Source organism: Brachypodium distachyon, chromosome 2, assembly GCF_000005505.3.
Source record: "Brachypodium distachyon strain Bd21 chromosome 2, Brachypodium_distachyon_v3.0, whole genome shotgun sequence".
NCBI lineage: Eukaryota > Viridiplantae > Streptophyta > Magnoliopsida > Poales > Poaceae > Brachypodium > Brachypodium distachyon.
In genome coordinates this window covers 51,113,826-51,135,444 of record NC_016132.3, presented here as the reverse complement: position 1 = coordinate 51,135,444, position 21,619 = coordinate 51,113,826, and the positions used below count along the sequence as shown (strand labels likewise).

General features: G+C 46.6%; 2 protein-coding genes and 1 long non-coding RNA gene across 3 annotated transcripts; 1 reads left to right on the top strand and 2 right to left on the bottom strand.

Moving 5' to 3' along the window:
- Window positions 1-4,202: 4,202 nt before the first annotated feature.
- On the top strand, window positions 4,203-5,606 carry LOC100821085 (serine/arginine repetitive matrix protein 1). The gene has a single exon (XM_003564304.4). It carries the CDS (start codon window positions 4,453-4,455, stop codon window positions 5,251-5,253), a length of 801 nt encoding a protein of 266 aa, XP_003564352.1. The 5' UTR covers window positions 4,203-4,452; the 3' UTR covers window positions 5,254-5,606.
- Window positions 5,607-15,304: 9,698 nt separating this feature from the next.
- On the bottom strand, window positions 15,305-16,584 carry LOC106866087. The gene is made up of 3 exons (XM_024458856.1): window positions 16,406-16,584; window positions 15,996-16,325; window positions 15,305-15,791 (listed from the first exon to the last, which is right to left on the bottom strand). The coding sequence occupies exons 1-3, from the start codon at window positions 16,582-16,584 to the stop codon at window positions 15,305-15,307; spliced, it is 996 nt and encodes a 331-aa protein (XP_024314624.1).
- Window positions 16,585-20,463: 3,879 nt separating this feature from the next.
- On the bottom strand, window positions 20,464-21,329 carry LOC112270985. The gene is made up of 2 exons (XR_002963725.1): window positions 20,885-21,329; window positions 20,464-20,806 (listed from the first exon to the last, which is right to left on the bottom strand). It is a non-coding gene; the product is annotated as an uncharacterized LOC112270985 (long non-coding RNA).
- Window positions 21,330-21,619: the final 290 nt, after the last annotated feature.

Below are 21,619 nucleotides of genomic sequence, written 5' to 3'. Positions count from 1 at the left end.
CCGGCGGTGGTCGGGGAGGAGAAAGGAACGCGGCGGCCGGGAGGAAGGAGGCGGGGAGGAATTTTCAGGCAATTGGCCTTGGCGCGCGAGGAGGGAAAAGGGAAGGAAGGGATTGGGCTGCCCTACGGTGCCCTATATTTACATCACTTGGGATGGTTTTCTGGGACATGTCCTAAGATTATTGGACACATGATATGTTTACGTCGTCCGACAATTTTTGCTTTTCGTGACTAAAAAACGGTTTTTTGACACAATCCCTATTTTACATATGTCTTGGAGATGCTCTTGCTGCCGACAGGTTTACTACTGCAGGTAGCACGCGATTTGCAGTTTTCCGTTCGAGATCATATGAAGAATTGAAGACAGACCACGTGCTGCAGTGCTACTACAGTAAACACCGGTACCGTATGATCCACATTGCTCTACTTCCAGTGAATGAGCGGTGGTTATCTTGATGCAACTGTTTGCAGTACACTGCAGAACCGCACATGAACCTCAGCGTTTACAGGCCGTTCTGGCGTTCGCTATTTTTGGTACACAGCAGACAGCACAGGAGTAGTACTGTAGTACTGTACTGGAGTAGTTTGCTTGGGAAGCTTCGCTACATGGCTTCTCGTTCTCGACGCATGGTTTAGCTACTGTCAAACAATAATGTGTTTTCGCTGCTGTCAAAACGATAAGTTGGCGCGAACTGAGTGAGCCTAGGTGGTTGGTTCCTCGTGGAATCAGTTCACCCCATTCAGATTCAAGTCCCTGACACGTGTGTTCATATTTATTTATTTCAGGTTGTAATCGGCGTTGTGTTTTCAGTGGAAGTAACGTACACGTCAACTACGAGACGCCAGTGGTGATTTCGTCAATTTCAAGATGATCGGCCGATGGTTCAGTCTCTCAGAGATGCTCATAAGAGTAGCATGTGCATCCGTGCGTTCTTAGGTGTGAGTGCATGTGCATGTGTGCTTGCGTCTGTACTGTACTGTGTTTTAAAAAAAACCGATAGGTTGGCAGCTCACACGACGAACGATCATGTGTTTTAGCTACTGTCAAACAAGCCGCTGCGTAAGCGTTGCATGCATACAGGTGCTTTAGCCGCTACTGTCAAACAAGCCGCTGCGTAAGCGTTCCATGCATACAGCTGCGCAGTCCCGGGCCTCCGTTCTCACTGCAGGTACGCACGGCGCTGCATGATTTGCAGTCCGGGCTTCCGTTCTCACCGTACGCTCCGTAAACGCTCCGCGGTTCGCTCTGCTGATCTGCCCCCCTGTTGCTGATCTGCAACAGGAGGAAAAGAGGTTCAGGTGCGTTGCGTGTTGTGTCCATCTGGGGTCTGCAGGCTGCAGCCGAGCACCGATCGAGGGAGCCGGGAGGTCCCCACTCCCGCCGCCGTCTCCGCCTCTCCGGGCCCCCCGGTACGCGCGCGCCGCCTAGGGACTCCACCCAGTGAGGCCAGCTCCGTCCGTGGCCTTGCTCGTGCGCAGTGGTACTACCGTCGTGGAGTGCGGGAAGAGCCTGCCGAGGTGCATCGGCACTTCGGCACCGCAACTGCGACACGTACGCATGTGACCCCCACTTGGGCGCAGGGACAGCGCCGCAGAGGCATAGATAGGGAGACGGAGCAGCATCCTAGGAATAGAGGGGCTGTACGGTCACGTCGTCCTGCATTTTTCACATCAACGGCACAAGCCTCCAGAGCCTGATCGACTGGTCAGCCCCAAAGCTAGAGACCATAGATAGATCCTACTCGTAGAAAGCGAAGGGGAAAGGAGGAACACGTCATGCGACTAGAAAGCAAAGGAGAGGAGGCGTCAACACATGGTGCGACACTGCGACGGTACGAATCTATTCACTATCGAGTCGTCCTGGTTTTTGACATGTCTTGGTGGACTGCGGGTGTATCCGTACGAAATGAAAGATGCTATTGCGGGCCTTGCTTCGCATTCTCTACGGTGCCCGTGATGCAAAAGAAAGAACTGTTCGGACATCACAAGGTGCTACACAAGTCGTTGGCACAAAACTTTTTACACAATGCTTGTCCATGGACTCGAAAGTTTTAATTAAGTGCACCCCCATAAACATGTGAGCAGCCCATGAGGCCTGACGTAGGGTTGGTCTGGCAAAATACGTTACGAGATTTTTCATCAGCTTGGTGCCTGTTTTGCGTTTCAACTTATTGCAACTTTTGTCTGCGAATGAATGTACATTTGCCTTTGTTGTAAGTCAAAGTTTCTAAATTTTGATCAAATTTATAAAAAAAACGCAACATATGTTATCTATTTAATCTTGTTGCTAGTTCACTTTCTTTTATGAACTTCAAGCCGTGTCACGTCCAGAATGTGATCTGGTTAGTTGTAAGCGCGGCCATGTTGTTAGGCTCGACGCAGAATAAGTCTTTAAGACTCTTGCATGTAGGCCTAACTTGTGCTAGTCCATGAGGGGCATCTTTTCTGTTGCAATTCTGTTTGTACAGCTCTGCTCGATCCTGATCTGTGGGATGGCACGGACGTTGTGGGATCAAGTGGAGCGCTAGAATACCGGCACGTACGCTGCGACGACGTGGTCCGAGGAATAAAAGGAAGGGAGAAAAGACGCACTCATTACGCGTCGCAAAATACCTGTGTGTATGGTCTTTGTCTTTCTCTCTGAACTTCATCTTTGACGGTAGGAGGTTCTGACGGAGAACAGCAGGTTCGTCCCCAAATCCACCTCGTGCAGAGTTCAGATCGCGTTGTGTTTCTTGGCCTGATTTCTAACAACATATATATGATATCAAAGCGTATATTGAAACATGAAAATACGTTTGAAGACGGATCTAATGATACTAATTTGATGTCATAAATGCCGCTACACTTTTTCTTAGAAAGTTGGTCAAATTTTAATTTTTTTTACTTAGGACAAATGCAAATATACGCTTATTTGCGGACGGAGGGAGTAAGTACTCTCTTGCCTCCTATCGGCCAACTTAGAAACAATCTATTTGTAGTAGTCGTATAATGAGATGTTGTTTAATGACAAGGAGAATTTTACATATAAATTAACATACAATCTATTGGAGATGCCCTTAGATAAACAATGAAATCAGAAAATGACTGTCATTAAAGTCTTGGGCTTCTGCCATTCATGTCAAAACAGGTTCTGACCATCACGATGACTTTTAAAATAACGCATACATAATGTGTATTTCACTAAAAAAAATGTAATTGGGCAATGCGGAAAGAATGAGAAGTCAACAAAATCATTATGCCGATTATTTAGGGTGTCAATGAAAAGGCTTTTCATGGTTTTTATATTACTTGTTTTTGATGTGTTTAGTAACCTAGACATTTTAAGTAGGCGATATATCTGGTGAAAACCACCTCTACGATGCAAACGATGAAAACTCCACCGAAAAAAGTTCAAAAGATTCTTGAAAAAATTACATATGTTAGAATAGTGATATTTTATATATGTGTAAAATTTCAAGTCCAAACTCAATGGTGTTTGGTAGTAGCGGAAAAAAAAACAAATTATGCATGAATAGTGATCTTTCAGTATTTGACACTATTCATTGTAAATTTTTTCTTTTTAATTCCTTCCAAATGATTTTGAATTTGAACTTGAAATTTTGCAGGTTTTTAGAACGTCACACTCCCAACATATGGTAATTTTTTAGATTTTTTTAAAAAACTTTTAAACTTGGTTTTTATGAAGTTTGCACGATTTGCACCGATGAGGGTTTTCACCGGATACGCGGCCGAACATCCAACTAATCTAAATGCTATTTATATTTCGCTTTCCATGAAGGTTTTAATTTTTTTTCAACATTTTCTTCTTATCTATGCCTCTTCACATTCAAAGATCTGATCTTTCCACAATAGACGCCATACACCAAACATGTCACGGACACACCAGCAAAACCACTCACCAAGTATAAAACTGTCGGTGAAATGTGTGATTTTAGAGCCATTATTATGTGATTTCAGAGTTTTGATAGAGGAAATGAGCGATTTCAGAGTTTTTTTAGAGGAAAGGTGTGATTTCAAAGTTAAAACTAGAAAATCGTATAACCACCCATTATTCAAGTACATTAGAAAACTGCTAGCGTAATCAAAACCAGTTTTTAGAGCTCAGTGACAAAAATGGACAACTTTAAAAACCGCTGGCGCATGATTTCACTGTTAAAGGTCCAGAAGATCACATATACGGAGTACTCCTACCGCACATGACGAGTTAAAGATGAGTGTACTTTACTCTAAAAAACCCAGCCCACAGCATCAAGTCATCATACAATAGCTTGCCACTTCCGGCTTCACCTACTTGGCAGACCCCCTCGCCCTTCCCGTGCCCGTCGCCTTCTCGGCTCCTCCGCTCCTCCCCAAATCGAGCGTCCCGTAGTGCGTATTGAGCCCTCCCGACCCAACTACCGATCACGACCGCCGGAGACACCCGCCTTGTGGGCCGGCAGGAGCTGGAGACATGGGCTGCTGCTTCAGCAAGAAGCGCCCAGACGGCTCCGCTGTCTTCCCTCCTCGCTGCAAGCCGGAGGACCGCGACCCGCCGCCCCCGCCGTCGCCGGAGGAGGAGAAGGTCAAGGAGGTGCTCTCGGAGACACCGAACACAAAGGTAACCGTCGAGCCTAATAAGCCTGCCGCCATTGTCGTGGCTGTGGAGGAGCAACGAGTGTTGAAGGTCGTGAAGGCCAGTGCCGATGCCACCACCACCGCGAGCGATCTGGGGAGCTGCATGTCGCTGGCAACCGACGAGAGGTCCGAGGCGGCGTCCGAGTCGTCGGTCGCGACGAGCTCGGTGGCGGGGCCGGAGCGGTCGCCGCGGAAGCCGGCGACCAGAAAGCGGCCGGTCTCCGGCGAGCTGGGGGTTGGCCGCCGGGACCGCGCCGCCGCCGCCGCCTACGGTGTCCGGTCCCGCAGCTGCCGGGCCTCGCCCTCCCCTCCTCCGCGCCGGGAGCCACGAGATCGCTCCGTGCGGAGGTCGCCGTCACCGGCGGCGAAGCGGCCGCCACAGGAGCAGAACGGGGCCGCGGGGCCCGCCCCGTTCCTGCAGCGGAAGCCGCCGGTGCCTAGTAGGTCGTGCAGCCGCGCCTCGCCGCGGCGGGCGCGGGAGGCTCCTCCCCCGCCGCCTCAGCCGGGAGAGGAACGCGAGGACGGCGCTATGGACGCGAATGCCAGTCATGGCGATGGCCAAGGCGAGGGCGACGGCGACGGAAAAGAATCGTTGGCGAACCCGCTGGTGTCCATGGAATGCTTCATCTTTCTCTAGAAGTCTCTAATTGTGCTTGTTCTGATCTGCTGTCCGGCTATTTTCCTTTGGTCGTCTAGACTAATCCTGCTTAGGTTCTGTGTGCTAATTAAGTTGGGCGCAGTAAAAAGGTTAGAAGGTTTGCGGTGGTGTCACGGCGCCGGCGCCGTCTTCCGATGAAATGCGGGTTGCTTTTGGCTTTTGCGTAAGGTGGGGGCGTACGTCTAGGTGGAATTGGACAGAGCTGGAATGTATTTTGCAGAGCTGTTTCTCATAACAGTTTAACTAAATCCTCAATCCTTCTGATCTCGTTTTGGTATCAAATGTTCGGCATTCATGATTCCATCTTTCACTTGCCGGAACCTTTCATTCAATCTCAAAAGCATTTCAAAGAAAAATCACATGTATCAATGACCCACTCTATTTGTACGTGGGCACGTGGCTATTCAAGTTCTGAACCAATGTGCTTGTGTGTATGCCACCGCCTGACGAACTTTGTTGTATAAATAAGTGGGTCAGTCTTCAGAGCTGTTCAGACAGACATCGGATGCTTTCCATCTCGCATCACCTCACCTCGCCGCTCTGCTGCTAACCACGCCACGCCACGCCATCCCACTTTCGGTGTCATCGAACATTGTATCAGGAACATCCACGCAGCTTTCTGATCTAATCAGAAGGATCAGATCTGCAAAGAACTCATCAATCTAAGCAAACAACCAACAGATCTGCAAAGACCACCCGCCTTCATCCGCTGTGTCGCATCCGAGGGGAATGACGATGCGCCCGGTGTTAAAAAATTGGCCGGCGCTACTTGTCTCTTCGCGAGGTGTCATGAGTGGCACGAGGAAGGCGCCGGCGCGCGCGCGCGCTCCCGCGTGAGAGATCACGGATTCACGGGATCGCGCCTTGTTTTCTTCCGCTGCAATGCTGCACCGTCCGGCTTTCCTTTGGCTTGCAAGTAAAGAAGATCAGAAGAGGCGAATTGACGTGTCGGCGCAGGCTGCTCGCTGCCGCCTGCTGACCCACCTCTCGTCTCCCTAATCCGATCGGTTTTACCTGCTCTGCTTAGCGTTGCAGTTTGTCTCTATTGCACAGCCTTTACTGTGGAGTGAGTACTGTTACTGTTAAGTGCTTAAGGCCGCTAGCGACGAATGCGTTTAAGCTCGTCGGACTGTTGGTTCGCATCTCAACGTCACGATCCAGTGCTTTTGTTGATTGAAGGCAGAGAGGACCACGAGAATTTCTCCTGCAAAGCAGATCGTCATATTTTTTTGGACGGCAAGCCAATGCAACGGCGGGCAGATATGTGGCACCTTTCTTTGCTGCCAGCGATCAGAAAAATGGATCATCACGCTAAGCAGGATGGGTCGTGATCATTTGCTGAGGACTGTTCCCAGGGCCAGCGGCGCCATGTTAGGCCTTTTGACGGTTCATAAAGATGAGGTGGCCATATATGCACCCGTGCATAACATTGTGGAGGGGGAGCAAACAAAATAAAACTATCGGCACCGGTCCTTATACATGAACCGGTGCAAAGTATCAAGGGCATGCAAATGTGTCAAGTCAGGAGAGGGATAGGTGCTAGGTCAGGAAGAATAGAACTTATTTTCCTTTTGTTTAGTGTACAGTGGGCCTAACTTTTGCAGAATGGACCGATGCGTAACATTGCAGCCTAAATGCTGAGTCGAATCAAACTTTTTTGGGGTTTCTATGAACCGGTGTAACATTGGAGAAGTTATTAGGCATCTCCAATGGTGTCTGATACTAAAAATTTTCTCTCCCGTTTTGAATATGTTTTCTTTTTTTATTAATTTTTTTTTCTTGATGGGGCTACATGTCATCTTCTTATTTTTCTTGATATACGTGTAGTACCTACTACTTCTTTAAGTAACCACTAAGATGTGATATTCATCTCTTCTTCACATTGACCATTTATTTCTTGGTACCCGTGTAGTACACCTTGGCATCTTCAACAACAAGCGGTTACTAATTTCTATTTTATGATTTCTCTCTCTTCTTTCTTTTTTTTATTCACTTCTCTTTCCTAATTATGGACCCACATGTCATCCTTCTTTTGTTCTTGGTTCCCGCGTAGAATCATTTACTTCTGCAAATAACATGTACTATTCTTTTCTATCTATCTCTCCGACACATAGTACTAGTACCTGTTGTTAGATTATTTGTATCAAGAGGATTAACATTCTAGTCACTGGTAAGCATTAGAGTGCTAACAGTAAAGAGATTAAGGGAGATTTAACCGTACGTCCAGTGGACGAGGAGGCCATCGTCGTAGCTGTTGCAGCAGGTCGGAGGTAGCAGCGTCCTTCTGGCCGGTACCGGCACTGGCCGAATGCCGGAGTCGTCGTCGTCGTCGGTAGCGACCTTCCCGTACGCTTCAGCGCTCCCCTAGATCGGTAGGGTCTTTAGAGGTGTGTCGGAGCTGGCAAGTTCTCACGTGAACGTAGTCACATGAGACAGCAGGGGCTCTCTATTTATATAGCGCTGCGTGACGGGGGGCCGAAACCATTAGTTGGTAAGTGCCCCCGATCAGGGCGTGATTAGTGGAATTATCCATTAACGTTGGCTAATGGATTAATTCCTAAAACACAGTCCTTTGATTAAGGACGTGGATTAGTTTCCCCAAAACACATCCCTTTTAATTAGGACGTGATTTCAGGCATTTGTTTCTTGTTAAAAAGATCACCAACATTCTCCCTTTTGATCGTTAGTTTTAACACATCTGTTCTTTTCCGCAGGAATAATATACCAAAGTAAGGTGTTACAGTGACCGATGAAATGTCTCTGAAACTCAATACCTATAGTATATCAGCCTGTTTTTCAAAAGATAACATTTTTCTTATTGGGAGTGGTTCCTTTTAGCGGTTCCCAAAATTCCAGGATCATTAGGCTTCCAGTAGTCCCATGCCGGCAACCTCACGAAAATACTGGGTGGTAAGCTTTTAGTTAGCGGATCCGCAAGCATATGTGTCGTACTTATATGCTTGACGTTAATAGTTTGATCCTGGATTCTATCTTTCACAACATGATACTTGATGTCAATGTGCTTGGCAGCGGCACTTGACTTGTTGTTACTTGTATAGAAAACTGCTGGTTCATTATCGTAGTATAATACCAGTGGTTTAAAAATGCTGTCAACCACTTTAAGTCCGGGAATAAAAAAATTTAGCCATACGGCCTGCCCAGTGGCCTCATAACATGCCACAAATTCTGCTTGCATCGTTTATGAAGCAGTCAACGTTTGTTTGGAGCTTTTCCACGATATGGCTCGCCCGGTGAGTGTGAATATATAACCTGACATGGATTTCTTACTATCCACACACCCGGCAAAATCGGCGTCTGAATAACCGATAACTTTCAGGTTATCAGACTTCCAATATGTTAGCATGTAATCTTTAGTACCTTGCATATAACGCAAGACTTTCTTTGCGGCCTTCCAGTGGTCTGGTCCTGGATTTGATTGGTATCTGCCAAGCATCCCGGTTATAAATGATAAGTCAGGGCGTGTACATACTTGTGCATACATGATGCTTCCGACAACTGAAGCATAAGGAACCGACTTCATCCGACCAATTTCAATTTGGTTCCTCAGACATTGAAATGTCCCAAACTTATTGCCCTTGACTATAGGAGCAGGTGAGGGAGAGCACTTATGCATATTGTATATCTTCAGTGCCCTCTCAAAGTACGCTTTCTGTGATAGTCCTAATGTGCCTTCAGACCTATCTCGATGAATCTCAATGCCAAGGACATATCAGGCTTCACCAAGATCTTTCATATTAAAATTAGATGACAAAAAATTCTTGGTCTCATGTAGCATATCCTTATCGCTACATGCCAACAATATGTCATCCACATACAGGACTAAAATTGTGAAACGACTGCGTTTGAATTTTACGTATATGCAGTTGTCCACAACATTTTCCGTCAAACCAAAGTTTCTAAAAATCTTATCAAACTTGAGGTACCATTGTGTTGAAGCTTGCTTCAAGCCATAGATGGATTTCTTTAGACGGCACGCTAAATGTTCCTTACCTTCCATCACAAAACCTTCCGGTTGAGTCATGTAAACATTTTCATTTAAGTCGCCAAAGTTCGTCCTCCTTCCCTCCCTTCTCTCCCTCGATTCGTGTTTTTGGCCGATGGGGAGGCGGGCGTCGCCAGCCGAGGATGGGTCGGGGACGGGTCCCGGCGGTGGCGGGCGAGATGGGGAGGCCGGCAGGGGTGCTGGGTGGGATGGGGAGGCAGGCGGCGGTGCTGGGCGATCCGGGAATATAGCCGTTTGAAAATATAGCTGTTGAGAATATAGCCGTTTGATAAGTAAATTATAATATTATAGTTTATGTACTTAAATGAATATAAAAATAAAACTATTGGATTTAAATTATAATCGTTTCAAATGTATAATTTCAAGTCAAATAGTTTGAAATATAGATTTCAAGTCAAATTGAAGCATATGAATAAAATATGGATGAATGAATTATAGGGGGTGAAATTTAGGTAGTCTGATGGGGAGATGACAAATTTGGAGAGGGAATCTATACTAAGGAGTCCCCATATGAAGATTTAGGGGCTCACATTTAGGTGGTCTGCTGGTGATGCTCAGGGAGCCCCTACTTCACCCCCTATCCTCAAATATAGGTATTCTAGCCAAAAAAACCCGCATCCAGCAGCCTCCCTATCTTCCTCCCGATATTGAGGGCGCCCCCAAATCGCCCTCCCGACGACCCAAACTGAGATGCCGGCTAGGGGCTCCCGGAAGCAAGGATCTCAACGGCTAGCTCCGATTCGTGCCAAGGTTCGTCCTCCTTCCCTCCCTTCTCTCCCTCCATTCACGTTTTTCGCGGATGGGGAGGCGGGCGTCGCCGGCCGAGGATGGGTCGGGGACGGGTCGCGGCGGTGCCGGGCGAGATGGCGAGGTTGGCGACGGTGCTGGGCGGGATGGGGAGGCGCTGCTGGGCGAGATGGGGAGGCCGGCGGCGGTGATGGCCGGGATTGGGGACATGGGGAGGCGGCGGTGCTGGGCGAGATGGGGAGGCCGGAGGCGCTGCAGGGCGAGATGGGGAGGCCGGCGGCGGTGCTGGGCGGGTCGGGGGCGCGCGGGCAGAACGAAGAGCCAGAGAGGAGGGGAGGTGAGGTCGGGGGCGCTGGAAGAACAGAGAAGAGAGAAGAGAAAGAAGACAGAAGAGAGAAGAGGTTAATTTGGTAGATGCAAATTGGTAGATCAATTTAGTAGTTCTTTCATGAGATTAGATCATACAATTGTGACAAAATTGCTTATAGTTTCTTTCATGGTAATAGTGCATACACTTGATGGATGATCACAGTTCTCCTATGGGTTTGTACACAAATATGTTGAGTGAAGGATACAACGAAGAAGCTTGGGGCCAAAATTTGAGTAGGCCTATGGGTTTGTACACAGCAGATCATACACCAATGCATTGTAACATCCTAAATTTTCAAACTCTTTCATATGTATTGCACTCATGAGCATCATGCCACAATTTGCATTTTTGAATTCAAATTTGAATTCCAAAAGGCTTTGAAAAGGGTTTATTTCAATCTAAAACCCTAGCATTTCACCCATTTGAGTTTTGACTTTAAAACCAATAGGATTTATCTACAAAAGGGTTTATTGCATAAATAAGCTACCCCATAATTTTTGGATAATTATTTGGAGTTGAAAAACTATTTTATTTAAATAGTTATAAAGCCTTAAAGGCATTATAGGGCAAATGTATTTTTATATATTTTATTTGGAAGGGAAATTAGTCCCAAAAGTTGAATCATATTATAATATGCTTTTACAAATTTTCTGGAATTTATTTGGATCAATTTGGAGTCCAAAATCAAAAGTTTCAAAGGAAAAACAGAAAAAGAAAAAGGAAAAGGAAAAAAGGAAAAAAAAGGGGAGAAACGAACCGGCTTGGCCGTTTTGGGCCGAACCGGCCCGCTTACCTCGCCCGCGCCGAGTCAGCCCACCAGGCCGCAGCCCCGCGCCACTCCCGCTGCCGTGAGACGCTGATAGGCGGGGCTCGCCTGTCAGGTCCGTCTTCCCCGAACGGAAACCCCGCGTGTCACGCTGCCGCCGCGTCCGCGCCGCCATCCCCGGCCAAATCCTCGCCGCGCCGTCTCCCCCGTGCTCCCCGTAACCTTCCAAGCTCGTTCTTATAAGCCGCATCCTCCCTCTACTTTTCCCCCCTCTTTCCTCTCCCGATTATGCCGCCAGGCCGCCGCTATTTCTCGCCGGAGACCGCCCCTGCTGCCGCCGCGTTTTCCTTCGCTGTCGGCGAACCGAAGCGTGAGCTCCGCCTCTTCTTGGTGTTTCCTCTTCCCCTCCGCGTTGCCGTTCTTTTGACGCGATCCGTTATTCTATTGATGCACCGTAGTGCCAGGATGTCAGCCGCCCAAGCTCGCCGGAGTCCGGACCGTGGCGCCGAAGGCCATCATCGTACTAGGCGTCATCTCTGACCCCGGCTCGCCACGCCGAGCGCGTCACCGTCTCCGCCACGACGCGCCGCCCCAGCCCCCCTCCTCCCCGACGACCGGAGACCACCGGAGCGACGCCCGCCGCCCCGGCCGCACCGTGCCGCCGCAAGAGCTCCCTCGCCGGAACCCTAGGGTCCCCGGAGGTGAGCCTGACCCCCTAGTGGCCGTTGGATCTCGGCCAACGGCCGAGAGTAGATCGTTTTATAATTTTAAGTGAACCGGTACCGACCAATCAGAGCATGACACGTGGCACTATAATAGAAAAAGAAAATATAATTTTTAACCCCGGTTTAAATTAAATGGCAGTTTTGCAGAAAAGCCCCTAGAACTTCAAATGCTTATAACTTTTAAACCTTTTGGCCAAATTTGACAAATTTTACCTTTCTGGAAAGTTCTTGACCTGTAGAATCTTTTGGCACGGTTTAAATTTAAATTTGAATAACTTAACCACATTCATATTACAGAATAGGGTTTAATGACAGATAATTCATAACTAATTATTTAGAAATCCTTTTTAATTGAAACCAGTGCCCAAAAATTTGTTTCTTTACCCTCTGTCCATTGGGACAGAGAAATAAAATATTTGAATTGAATTAATTGGCTGATGCCAATAAAACCTTAAATTTGGAGTTTCAATCCCTTGTTTTGCTTTTGTTTTTAACCGAGTGCACTAATTTTAATTGCTAATACTTTGGACCAGATTTATGATCTGATTGATCACCCAAATAAAATAAACCAAATCATGTCACATGCTTGCATCGCATCATGGCATATTTACCTTGTATTGGATTGTGTGTTTATATGAGTGTATGTTTCCTTCGTTTAGATTATCCGAAGAGCAACGTGTGTGTTGTGAAGAGTGTATATCAAACTACTGTGACAAAGGCAAGTTCACTTTGATCATTCGCCTATTATTTTACTATGCACTAAGCGTTTTTATTAGTTGCATGGATAGGACTTTTATTGTATTTTTGCTAGTTATGAATTCCTAGTAGTGTAGATTTCCCCTGCCGTTTCATTTCCACCAATTGCCATCGCAAGTAGTTGACATGCTATGCTATGTTATTATACGTGGGAGGGAATCTCAACTACCATGAATCAGATGATGTGGAGCATTTTAGAAACTTGGCAAAACAACCCCAACGAATCATCCTGGGTGGAGCATTGAGATGTTATGCGACGTCAGGTCCATTTCTATGGGTCCCTCTGAGTCGAGTCTCCGTGGATTCGGAGACGGATCGTCCATGGACGTCTATTCCGTGGATTCGGGGAGCGCTTGCGTCGCAAATGTGGAATGCCACCTGGGGATTCAGAGACTGCACTAGTTTCCTGTTTAGTAGCTTCCAGTACAACCACATGCTAATATGGGCTCTGGCTGGATGGAGTAAGACATATGATCCTGGATCCGAGGGATTGTGCAGATGTAGCCGTGTAGGTGGGAACGTAGGTCCCTCAGGTGGTATGGGTGATTATGGTCTGAAAATTCCTGTAATCGATGCCGTTACTACTCTACCCTGAGGACAAAAAGGGATTAACACGTCGATTTCTTGTGGGGAATGTGTACAACCTGTCGAGAGTGTCAAACTAAGTACTTAGCCGTGTCCCCGGTTACGGACAATTATGAGCAACTAGATTTGAGGGCTGTAAGGAAGGTCTCACTCATTCCAATTTCTTAAATAAAATGAATGGTTTCAACAGGGTAGGAGCAATTGATGTATCTACTCAATGTGCTCTAGGATAATAGGAGCATGGGTGTTTCTATCCCGTGTACAATAGTGATAAAACTATTTGTTGAAAATGATAGGATGAAACATTGATACTTTTATGCAAATAGCCAAAACCCCTACCTTGCCAAATAATGCATATACTTGATAGGATCTGTTATAACCCTTTGGTGAACTTGCCAAAACATTCAATGTATTGACCCCCTACTGGCTGCAACGTTTAAATGTTGCAGGTGAACCAGGTGAAGAGTGAGGTACGAATTGCTAGGGTTGTGAGTTTACATTCCAAGATGTTTCGGCTGTGGAGTTGTTATGGGACTTCTGTATCTTCTGCCTTCCGCTGCAAGATTTTATTCTCTCTTGAGCTAACCCATGAGGTTATGCAATATGTAAGGTACTATTTAATTCTGGGTCAATACGATGTAATATACTTTTGACCTTTGTATCTTGATATTACATCTTGAAACTGTGTGTGCTAGCGAGTCGATCCAGGGACTAGCACAGTAAGCACAGAGATCGAACCCTGTACGGGGGCAGTCGCTTCATGCATGCTGAAGTTTCTACTCCTCCAGTGAAAGCAAATAACAAGAGGAAAGGAAATTTCACTGATAGAGAAGATGAAGTTTTGGTGGCTGCATGGTTGCATGCTTGTATGGATCCAATAGTAGGTACTGAGCAAAAGAATGCCACTTATTGGAATAGGATTCATGAGGAGTATGAATCCCACAAGCCAGAAGGAAGTGATCGCAATGTCAATTCCTTATCGCATCGTTGGTCTACTGTGAAAGAACAAGTGGGCAGGTTTTGTGGATGTTACGAGCAAATTATGCATAGGCGCGAAAGCGGGAAGACAGAGCAAGACAATAAGGTAGTTCACCTAGTTGTTTATTTTCATTGTATATTCATATGTTAGGTGCAAATATAATAAGACATGTTCACTTGTGCAGATTGTTGATGCTCTCAAATTGTTCAAGTCACAAGATAAGACTAATAAAGGGTTGTGCTAATGCATTGTTGGAACATGTTGCGTTTCGAACAAAAGTGGTTAGCCCAAGTTGATAGGTCATCTCAAAGTAATAAAAAGCAGAAGTCAAGCTCCAATGCAAGTCCAAGTATGTCTACTCAAGAAGCCAACGCGATCCATCTTAATGACTTTGAAGCTAGATCTCCGGTCAAAGCGGATCACATGAAGAGACGTATTGGGAAGAAGGCGAAGAAAGAACGGCAACATCGAGGGAAAAATGTTACCTCTTTAGAAGATAGTAATGTTGTGATGGCTTTGGATGTTGTGTTCTCAAAGAGGACAGAGATGGAGATGGCAAGAGAAACGGCAAGACAAGAAAGAGAGATGGCAAGAGAAACGGCAAGACAAGCAAGAGAGGATGCAAGAGAGGCATCAAAGGAAAAGTGTTATGTTGGAGCACTTGCAATCGAGCAAAGGAAGTATGAATTTGAGGAAAGCAAGATGGAAATGGAGATCATAAACAAGATCTTAGTTCATTGGATGATGACCAAAAAGAATACTACAAGATGCTGCGGCGTGATATCATTGACCGACGATCTAAAAGATCAATTTGAGTATGTTGTTGTATTAACTATTTGAGTATGGACTATGTTGTTGTATTAAATATTTGAGTATGGACTATGTTGTTGTATTAACTATTTGAGTATGGCATAATTCGTTAAAGTAGTTGCATACAATACCATACATAATATATATTACACCCCTCCATGATGTAAAAATAGTACATGCTAAATAGATCAAGTCGGCAGGGTAACCTTCTTCGGGATAAAACGTTTCCGACTTAGATCATAACTCTAACTACATACGACATTGCACACTACATTGCCCCATAAATTTGCCATAGGTGCTCAACCAGGTCATCCTTTAGTTGAGAGTGGACTTGTGCGTTTCGGATGTCAAGATGATTTTGAATGAAGTTTGAGAATTTAGCCGTCTGTGCATGAGAGGGAATAACCTTTTCTCCCATGTTGTCGTAATTGTAGTCTTGTGGACCTTCATCTCGCTCATCTTCAACTATCATGTTATGCATGATGACACAAGCTGTGATGATATCATGGAGTACTTCTTGATCCCACAGTCTTGTTGGTCCACGAACAATTGCAAAACGATCTTGAAGCACTCCAAATGCTCGTTCCACATCCTTCCTATGTGTTTTTTGACATTTTGCAAAATATTTATTCTTCTGCCCTAGTGGAGAGGGTGTTGCCCACTGCGGGTATATGTCATCGGCAAGGTAGTACCCCATTGTATAATTGTTACCATTTACTGTAAAATTAATTTCTGGAGCTTGCCCTTCTGCTAGCCTTGCGAAGATCGGGGAACGGTGAAGAACATTGATGTCATTAAGAGAGCCAGGTAAACCAAAGAAGGCATGCCAAATCCAAAGATCTTGTGAAGCAACAGCTTCTAGAATGTTTGAGGGCTCATGCACATGGCCAGTATACATACATTGCCATGATGAAGGGCAATTTTTCCACCCCCAATGCATGCAGTCGATGCTCCCTAGCATTCCAGGGAACCCTCTGCTCTCTCCAATTGCAAGCAATCTAGCGGTATCGGCTTCATTTGGAGATCTAAAATACCCATCTCCGAAAACTTCAACAATAGCTCTAACAAATGCTTTCATACTTTTCAAAGCAGTACTTCCTCCAATCCGAATGTACTCATCTGTAGCATCCGCTGCTACACCATAAGTCAACATTCGGATCACTGCGGTAGCCTTTTGAAGAGATGATAACCCAAGTTTTCCAACAACATTTCTTATCTGCACAAAATAGCTATCGTGTTCCCGCACAGCTTTCACTATGCGAAAAAACAACGGCCGAGACATTCGAAACCTATGAAAACAAAGGTAAATAGTTGAACACTAGAGGAACAATATAAATGCAAGTAAAAACCATATGTACGCATTGCTTACCTTCGGCGAAAATACGAGGGGCCATAGACAGGATGCTGCGCGAAATAGTCTTCGAATAATCTAGCATGCCCACCTACCGTATCACGGTTAATTACCTGACGACCCGGCACTGAACCGCAACGGCGTCGAGCATTGAACCGCGTGTTCACGTCGAGAACTATTGCCACCGTAGCAACCATTAGTTCACGGCCGTCGTCTTCATGCTCCTCCTCCTCCGACGACGACGACCACCACGACGACGACGACGAACTCACGTATTTCCAAAGTAAGCTACGACTCATTTTTGTGAGAGGAGGCTGAGAGATGTGGTGGAGAGTGAATGGACAATGGCTTTAGAGCTCCACATATATGTAGACCAAGAAATATATCCGTTGGATATATAACCGTTGAGAATATAGCCGTTTGAAAATATAGCCGTCGGAAATATAGCCGTTGAGAATATAGCCGTTGTAGCCATTTGATAATTAAATTATAATATTATAGTTTATGTACTTAAATGACTATAAAAAAAACTATTCGATTTAAATTATAAGCGTTTCAAATATATAATTTCAAGCCAAGTAGTTTGAAATATAGATTTTTTTTACAAAAACGGTTGAAGCATATGAATAAAATATGGATGAATGAATTATAGGGGTTGAGATTTAGGTAGTCTGATGGGCAGATAACAAATTTGGAGAGGGAATCTATACTAGGGAGTCCCCATAACAAGATTTAAGGGCTCACAATTAGGTAGTCTCTGGTGATGCTCTTATACGAGACCCAGAAATTGTGATACCAAAGTACGAAACCAATATGCCGTGGTTTTTCTCTCAGAAGAAACGCAGCCTTGTTCATCTTGGCCATCCAGTGCGGTAGAAATCATAATTCGGGAAGCCTTAGACTTGGGCTGTATTTGCGGCCCTTCAATTGCAGTGGAGTGGGCTTTTAGAGCAAGTCTAGCGAATTGAACTTGATTTTCAGTTTTGGGCCGAAAAATGGGCCAAACCAGATGCTGCCGTTTACCGAACACCTAATTCGGGTCACCGGATAGCTTCGCTTCTGCGCAGTATATGTAGGGTTCGGAGGGGGCTTTTCAGTTAGCTATCCAAACTCCCCTCTGAAAGATCGGTATGGCGACTAGAGGGGGGGGGGTGAATAGGAGACTAACAAATTTTAGTTTTTCTTTTTCTTTTCTTGAAAGATATAAACACTTAATCTGAGGGTTTTCTAGATACACTAAAGTGAATTCAACCCTAGAATGAAATGCAATAGCCGAAGCAACAATGTATATAGCAAGAATGTAAAGGGGAAATGATACCACACGTGGAGACGAAGATTTCACAGGAGTTCCACCTATTGGGATCGGTGTACGTCTCCGTTTCAAGGAGTGCTCTACCACAAAGGTAGAGACGCCACGAAGGCTCACTCTATTCTTCAACTCACCACACCACAAAGGTGGGTTGAGCTCTCACAACACCACAAAGGCGAGGTGACTTCCACTAATGGCTTCCTTGAGGGCGAATGCCGAATCCTTACAAACTTGACTGGGGCAAACTCCACAATTCAATAGAAGGCTCCCAACCCAAGCCTCAAGCTCCTCATACACCAAGGGAGAGCTTGTGGTGACCGCTTCCGTCTAGGGTTCCCAACAACCCAAGAGAAACGAAATCCATAAAGAAAACAAGGGGAATTAACTTTTTGACTTGGTGAAACCCTAGAGCAAGATCTTCTCCTCCAATCCTCAAAGAATCAAGAGGTGAGAGTGGCTAGGGAGGGAGATCTTGGAGATTTGAGCTTTTTGTGTTCTTGGGTGAGAGAGGCTGTTCTTGGCTGTTGAAACGGTCAGCTAGCTCATTGGGGACGAAGGGGTATATATATGGGGTTCCTAAAATCGAGTCGTTATGCACTGCGTAGAGACAGGCCGGAACTTCTGGTCAAACGGAAGTTCAGCATATTACCGAAAGTTCCGCATTTTCCGCTGATCCTAACAGAGAGCGACCGGAGGTTGGAGCAGAAGTTCCGGCCGGAACTTCCTCCACCTGGACTGCAGGCAGAACAAAAAATGCTGAGTTTAGTTCTTCTCTCTCACTTTTTGGGGTAGGCTTTTTAGTGGGTGCAAATTGTGTAGTTGTGTACGTGAAATTGATTCACCCATTACCTTCCCTTGTGGATTCCCTCTTTATCGTACGGATGTCCTACGACTCAAATCAAAACGAAAAATCCGCTAACACCGCTACGCTTCATAGCATCTTGAGGGTCCACATCAACGTCTTGTGCCAATTTCTTTACGAAATCTAAAATACTTGACACACGATTAGATACACAACATGTTGTCATCACCACCAAAACCACTTAGGAGAGAAATGCCCTTTCACCCTCCGCCGCAATACACCGCCCCCCCTCTGTCGCCGGCGCCGCCAGCACCTCCATTTCCGCCGCCGCCAACACCCCCCTCTTAGGCAAAATGCGGCCCCCGATCTCCTTCGTCGCTCGCCGTGTGCGTCTGGCCGTCGGTCCCTATGGCCGCGGCAACCCTAGCGACGGCTAGGACACCATCGTCGAGGAAGAAGCCCGGCGCCGCCAGTCTGCAGCCGGCCATTGGGAGGGGGGGGGGGGGTGGAGCCCGCATTTGCGTGAGGTGGGCCGGTCGCAGCGCCCACCGGGGAGGGGATTGGGACCGCCGCATCAGCTTTACCGCCACCAGGGAGAGGAGCTCGAGCGTTGTCGACTCCTCGCCGGCGAGTGACTGGCTCCGGTTGGGTTCGCCCTCCTCTTCTTCCTCCTTCGATTCGTCGGTGGAGATAGTCGGGGAGGCGCCGGCTGTTGCGGTTGGGGAGGCAGATGCGGAGGGTGAGGAGGATGCGGCAGAGGCGGATGAAGCTTCGGAGGCGGGGTTCAACCCTGAGGACATCACGCACATGAAGGAGGCATCGAAGCACTCCATCGTCGAAAACGATGCATGCCGCCTCGCCACAGAGGAGAGGATGCTCACGGCGGCCTACGACCTCTCCAACGCGGCTCCCGCGCCTCAGGTGACGGCAGCTCGCCCAGTCATCGTCCTTGCGGACGATGAGTAAGTAAGCATTCCGACGAGTGGACCTGAAGCCGGCGTGGCCGGCGAGGAGCAATTTTCTTTTTGTGTGTTTGCTCCTCTAATTTGGCTAACTTTTGATAAATGTTGAACTAGTAGATGTAGTAGAATTTAAGTATGTGGACGAATGACGAATTCCGATGATTTGCGATGTGAAATCATGAAGAACTAGCCCCGTATTTATATGATTTGCGCGTGAAGTTTCAAATTTCTATGTTGTTCGGTTTTCGTATTTGATATCAGTTCCGCCAAAAGTCCAACGGTACCGAATCATTTGATCCAAACTCGGTTATGTAAAATCGCTCCGGTTCGGTAACGGTTAGAGTTGCTCTTAGGTCACCACGCTGAAATACAGCCGGGCCCTCAATGTGGCCCCTAGACTCATACAATTTACACACAAAAATCACGAATTCTTCGGGAATCGCCACGGTAAGCCGTAAGCATTCATCTCTCTCTCTCTCAGAAAAAAGGGTAAGCCGTAAGCATGTCCTTTGTTTTGTTTGCACTAGACTGACGATATTTCCAGCAAAACTGACACGATCTCACGATTCCCCGGGCAACATTTAACTAGCCGGCGCCCGGCGGTTGCCGGCAGCGAGACAAGTGCAGCATAGAGAAAGAAAACAAAGATGATGACTGGCATCTGCGAATCGAGGTCTAGGTCTGAAGAGGCCACTTCCAATGCATCATCTCTTGCCTCACAATAAATGCTAAAAACTTGCCTCACAATAAATGCTAAAAGATAATATCTCCAATGCATTGTTTCTTAAAGTGTTGTCGGTTGTTTCTTGTGGGATTGCAATTAATTATATTTGAGATTAATACTTGCACCTCAACATTGTGGCCTATTTGTGACATGAAACCAGTACATGAACTTAAATCTGAAGACGCTCATAAAAATAGTGGTAATAAGTTATCATAAAAATATACCAAAATATATTTTGGAGTACAAATCTGTAAACTGAAATTATAAACTGAACCGAAATTATGAATTGAACGCAAAACTGAATTCCCTTTTGAGTTGAGTTTGGGCAATGCAGAAATTGTCATGCTACTTGAACTGACGAAACAAGCTACCTTGTGACTGCTGAACCTGCTCCAAAACCACACCACGCTCGACCTCAACTCACCCAAAAATTCAGTACTACAAGTACTAGCCACCAAACAAAATTAACAATTTGCTGCGCACATCTTCTAGCAACAATCGATTTCAGAGAACCAACCGACAGATTGCATTCTTTTGTTATTAGCTGCTTCTTCTAGAACACACAAGCAATGCCAAAACGGAATATATTTTCCATGATTCCCCCCTGATTAGAGCTGCATGCCTGCATTTTCTTGACCACACAAACATGGTGATTAACACATAAATCATGGGATTGTGCTAGCGCTGAGGATTGTACTACCCTTGTTGGCGGAGGAGCGACTGGGATCAGCCAAACCAAACGGTACTGCCCTGGAGCCTTCTTCTCCCTACTGCTTTCCATTGAAATTTGGCCGGGGTGGAGTTGTTGGCCGCGGCTGAGATGGCTAGGGGACCGGCGTTGATGGACCGGGGACGTCAACGGAACTGCAGATTGGAAGGCTGCAGTACGGAGATGCGCCGCGCCGCCGACGGAGATGGAAAGGGCGTGGTGCGGCCAGGAGGGCGAGACGAGCTGTTGCTGGTTGCATTGGGGGAGAAACAGAGCAAAAAGAAAAATTGCCGCGCCGGCCGCACGGGATCGATTTGAATTAATGTGTGCGTTGGGGCATGGGACAAGGACCGTCTTCAACACAAGAACCGGCTTCTACGTTTTTCGCATTAACCACGGTGTCACGTCGGGTTTTCTCCTAGGGTGCCGAGCTAGCGTGGGAGAGGCCTGACTCTACACTGAGCGTGTTGAAGTCTGGAAGATGCTTTGCTTTGCTTGCAGCCGTGGAGAAAGAAAACGCTCGTGATTTTACTCGGCGTTAATGTGTTGCCGTGTCGGTGCGTGCCTGCTGTTGACGCGGCTCTGTGACTTTGTCCATCGAATGAAGCCTCGATGCCGCGAACTGTCTGGGAATTTGGGCAGCAGTTTCGGCCGCTTGCGCGCTTCTCCGCTGCCGGCGATGATATTGCCAGTTCTTTACAGCGCCAGTGAACCCCCAAACAAGCA

Bases quoted from the DNA above. Each gene is read 5' to 3' on its own strand.
- LOC106866087 (XM_024458856.1), bottom strand. From the start codon at position 16,584: ATGGTTGCTACGGTGGCAATAGTTCTCGACGTGAACACGCGGTTCAAT. The intron at 16,326-16,405 runs GTAAGCAATGCG...TTGTTTTCATAG, and splicing joins CCCTCGTATTTTCGCCGAAG to GTTTCGAATGTCTCGGCCGT. The intron at 15,792-15,995 runs GCTAGGGAGCAT...GATCTTCGCAAG, and splicing joins AGCAGAGGGTTCCCTGGAAT to GCTAGCAGAAGGGCAAGCTC.
- LOC100821085 (XM_003564304.4), top strand. From the start codon at position 4,453: ATGGGCTGCTGCTTCAGCAAGAAGCGCCCAGACGGCTCCGCTGTCTTC.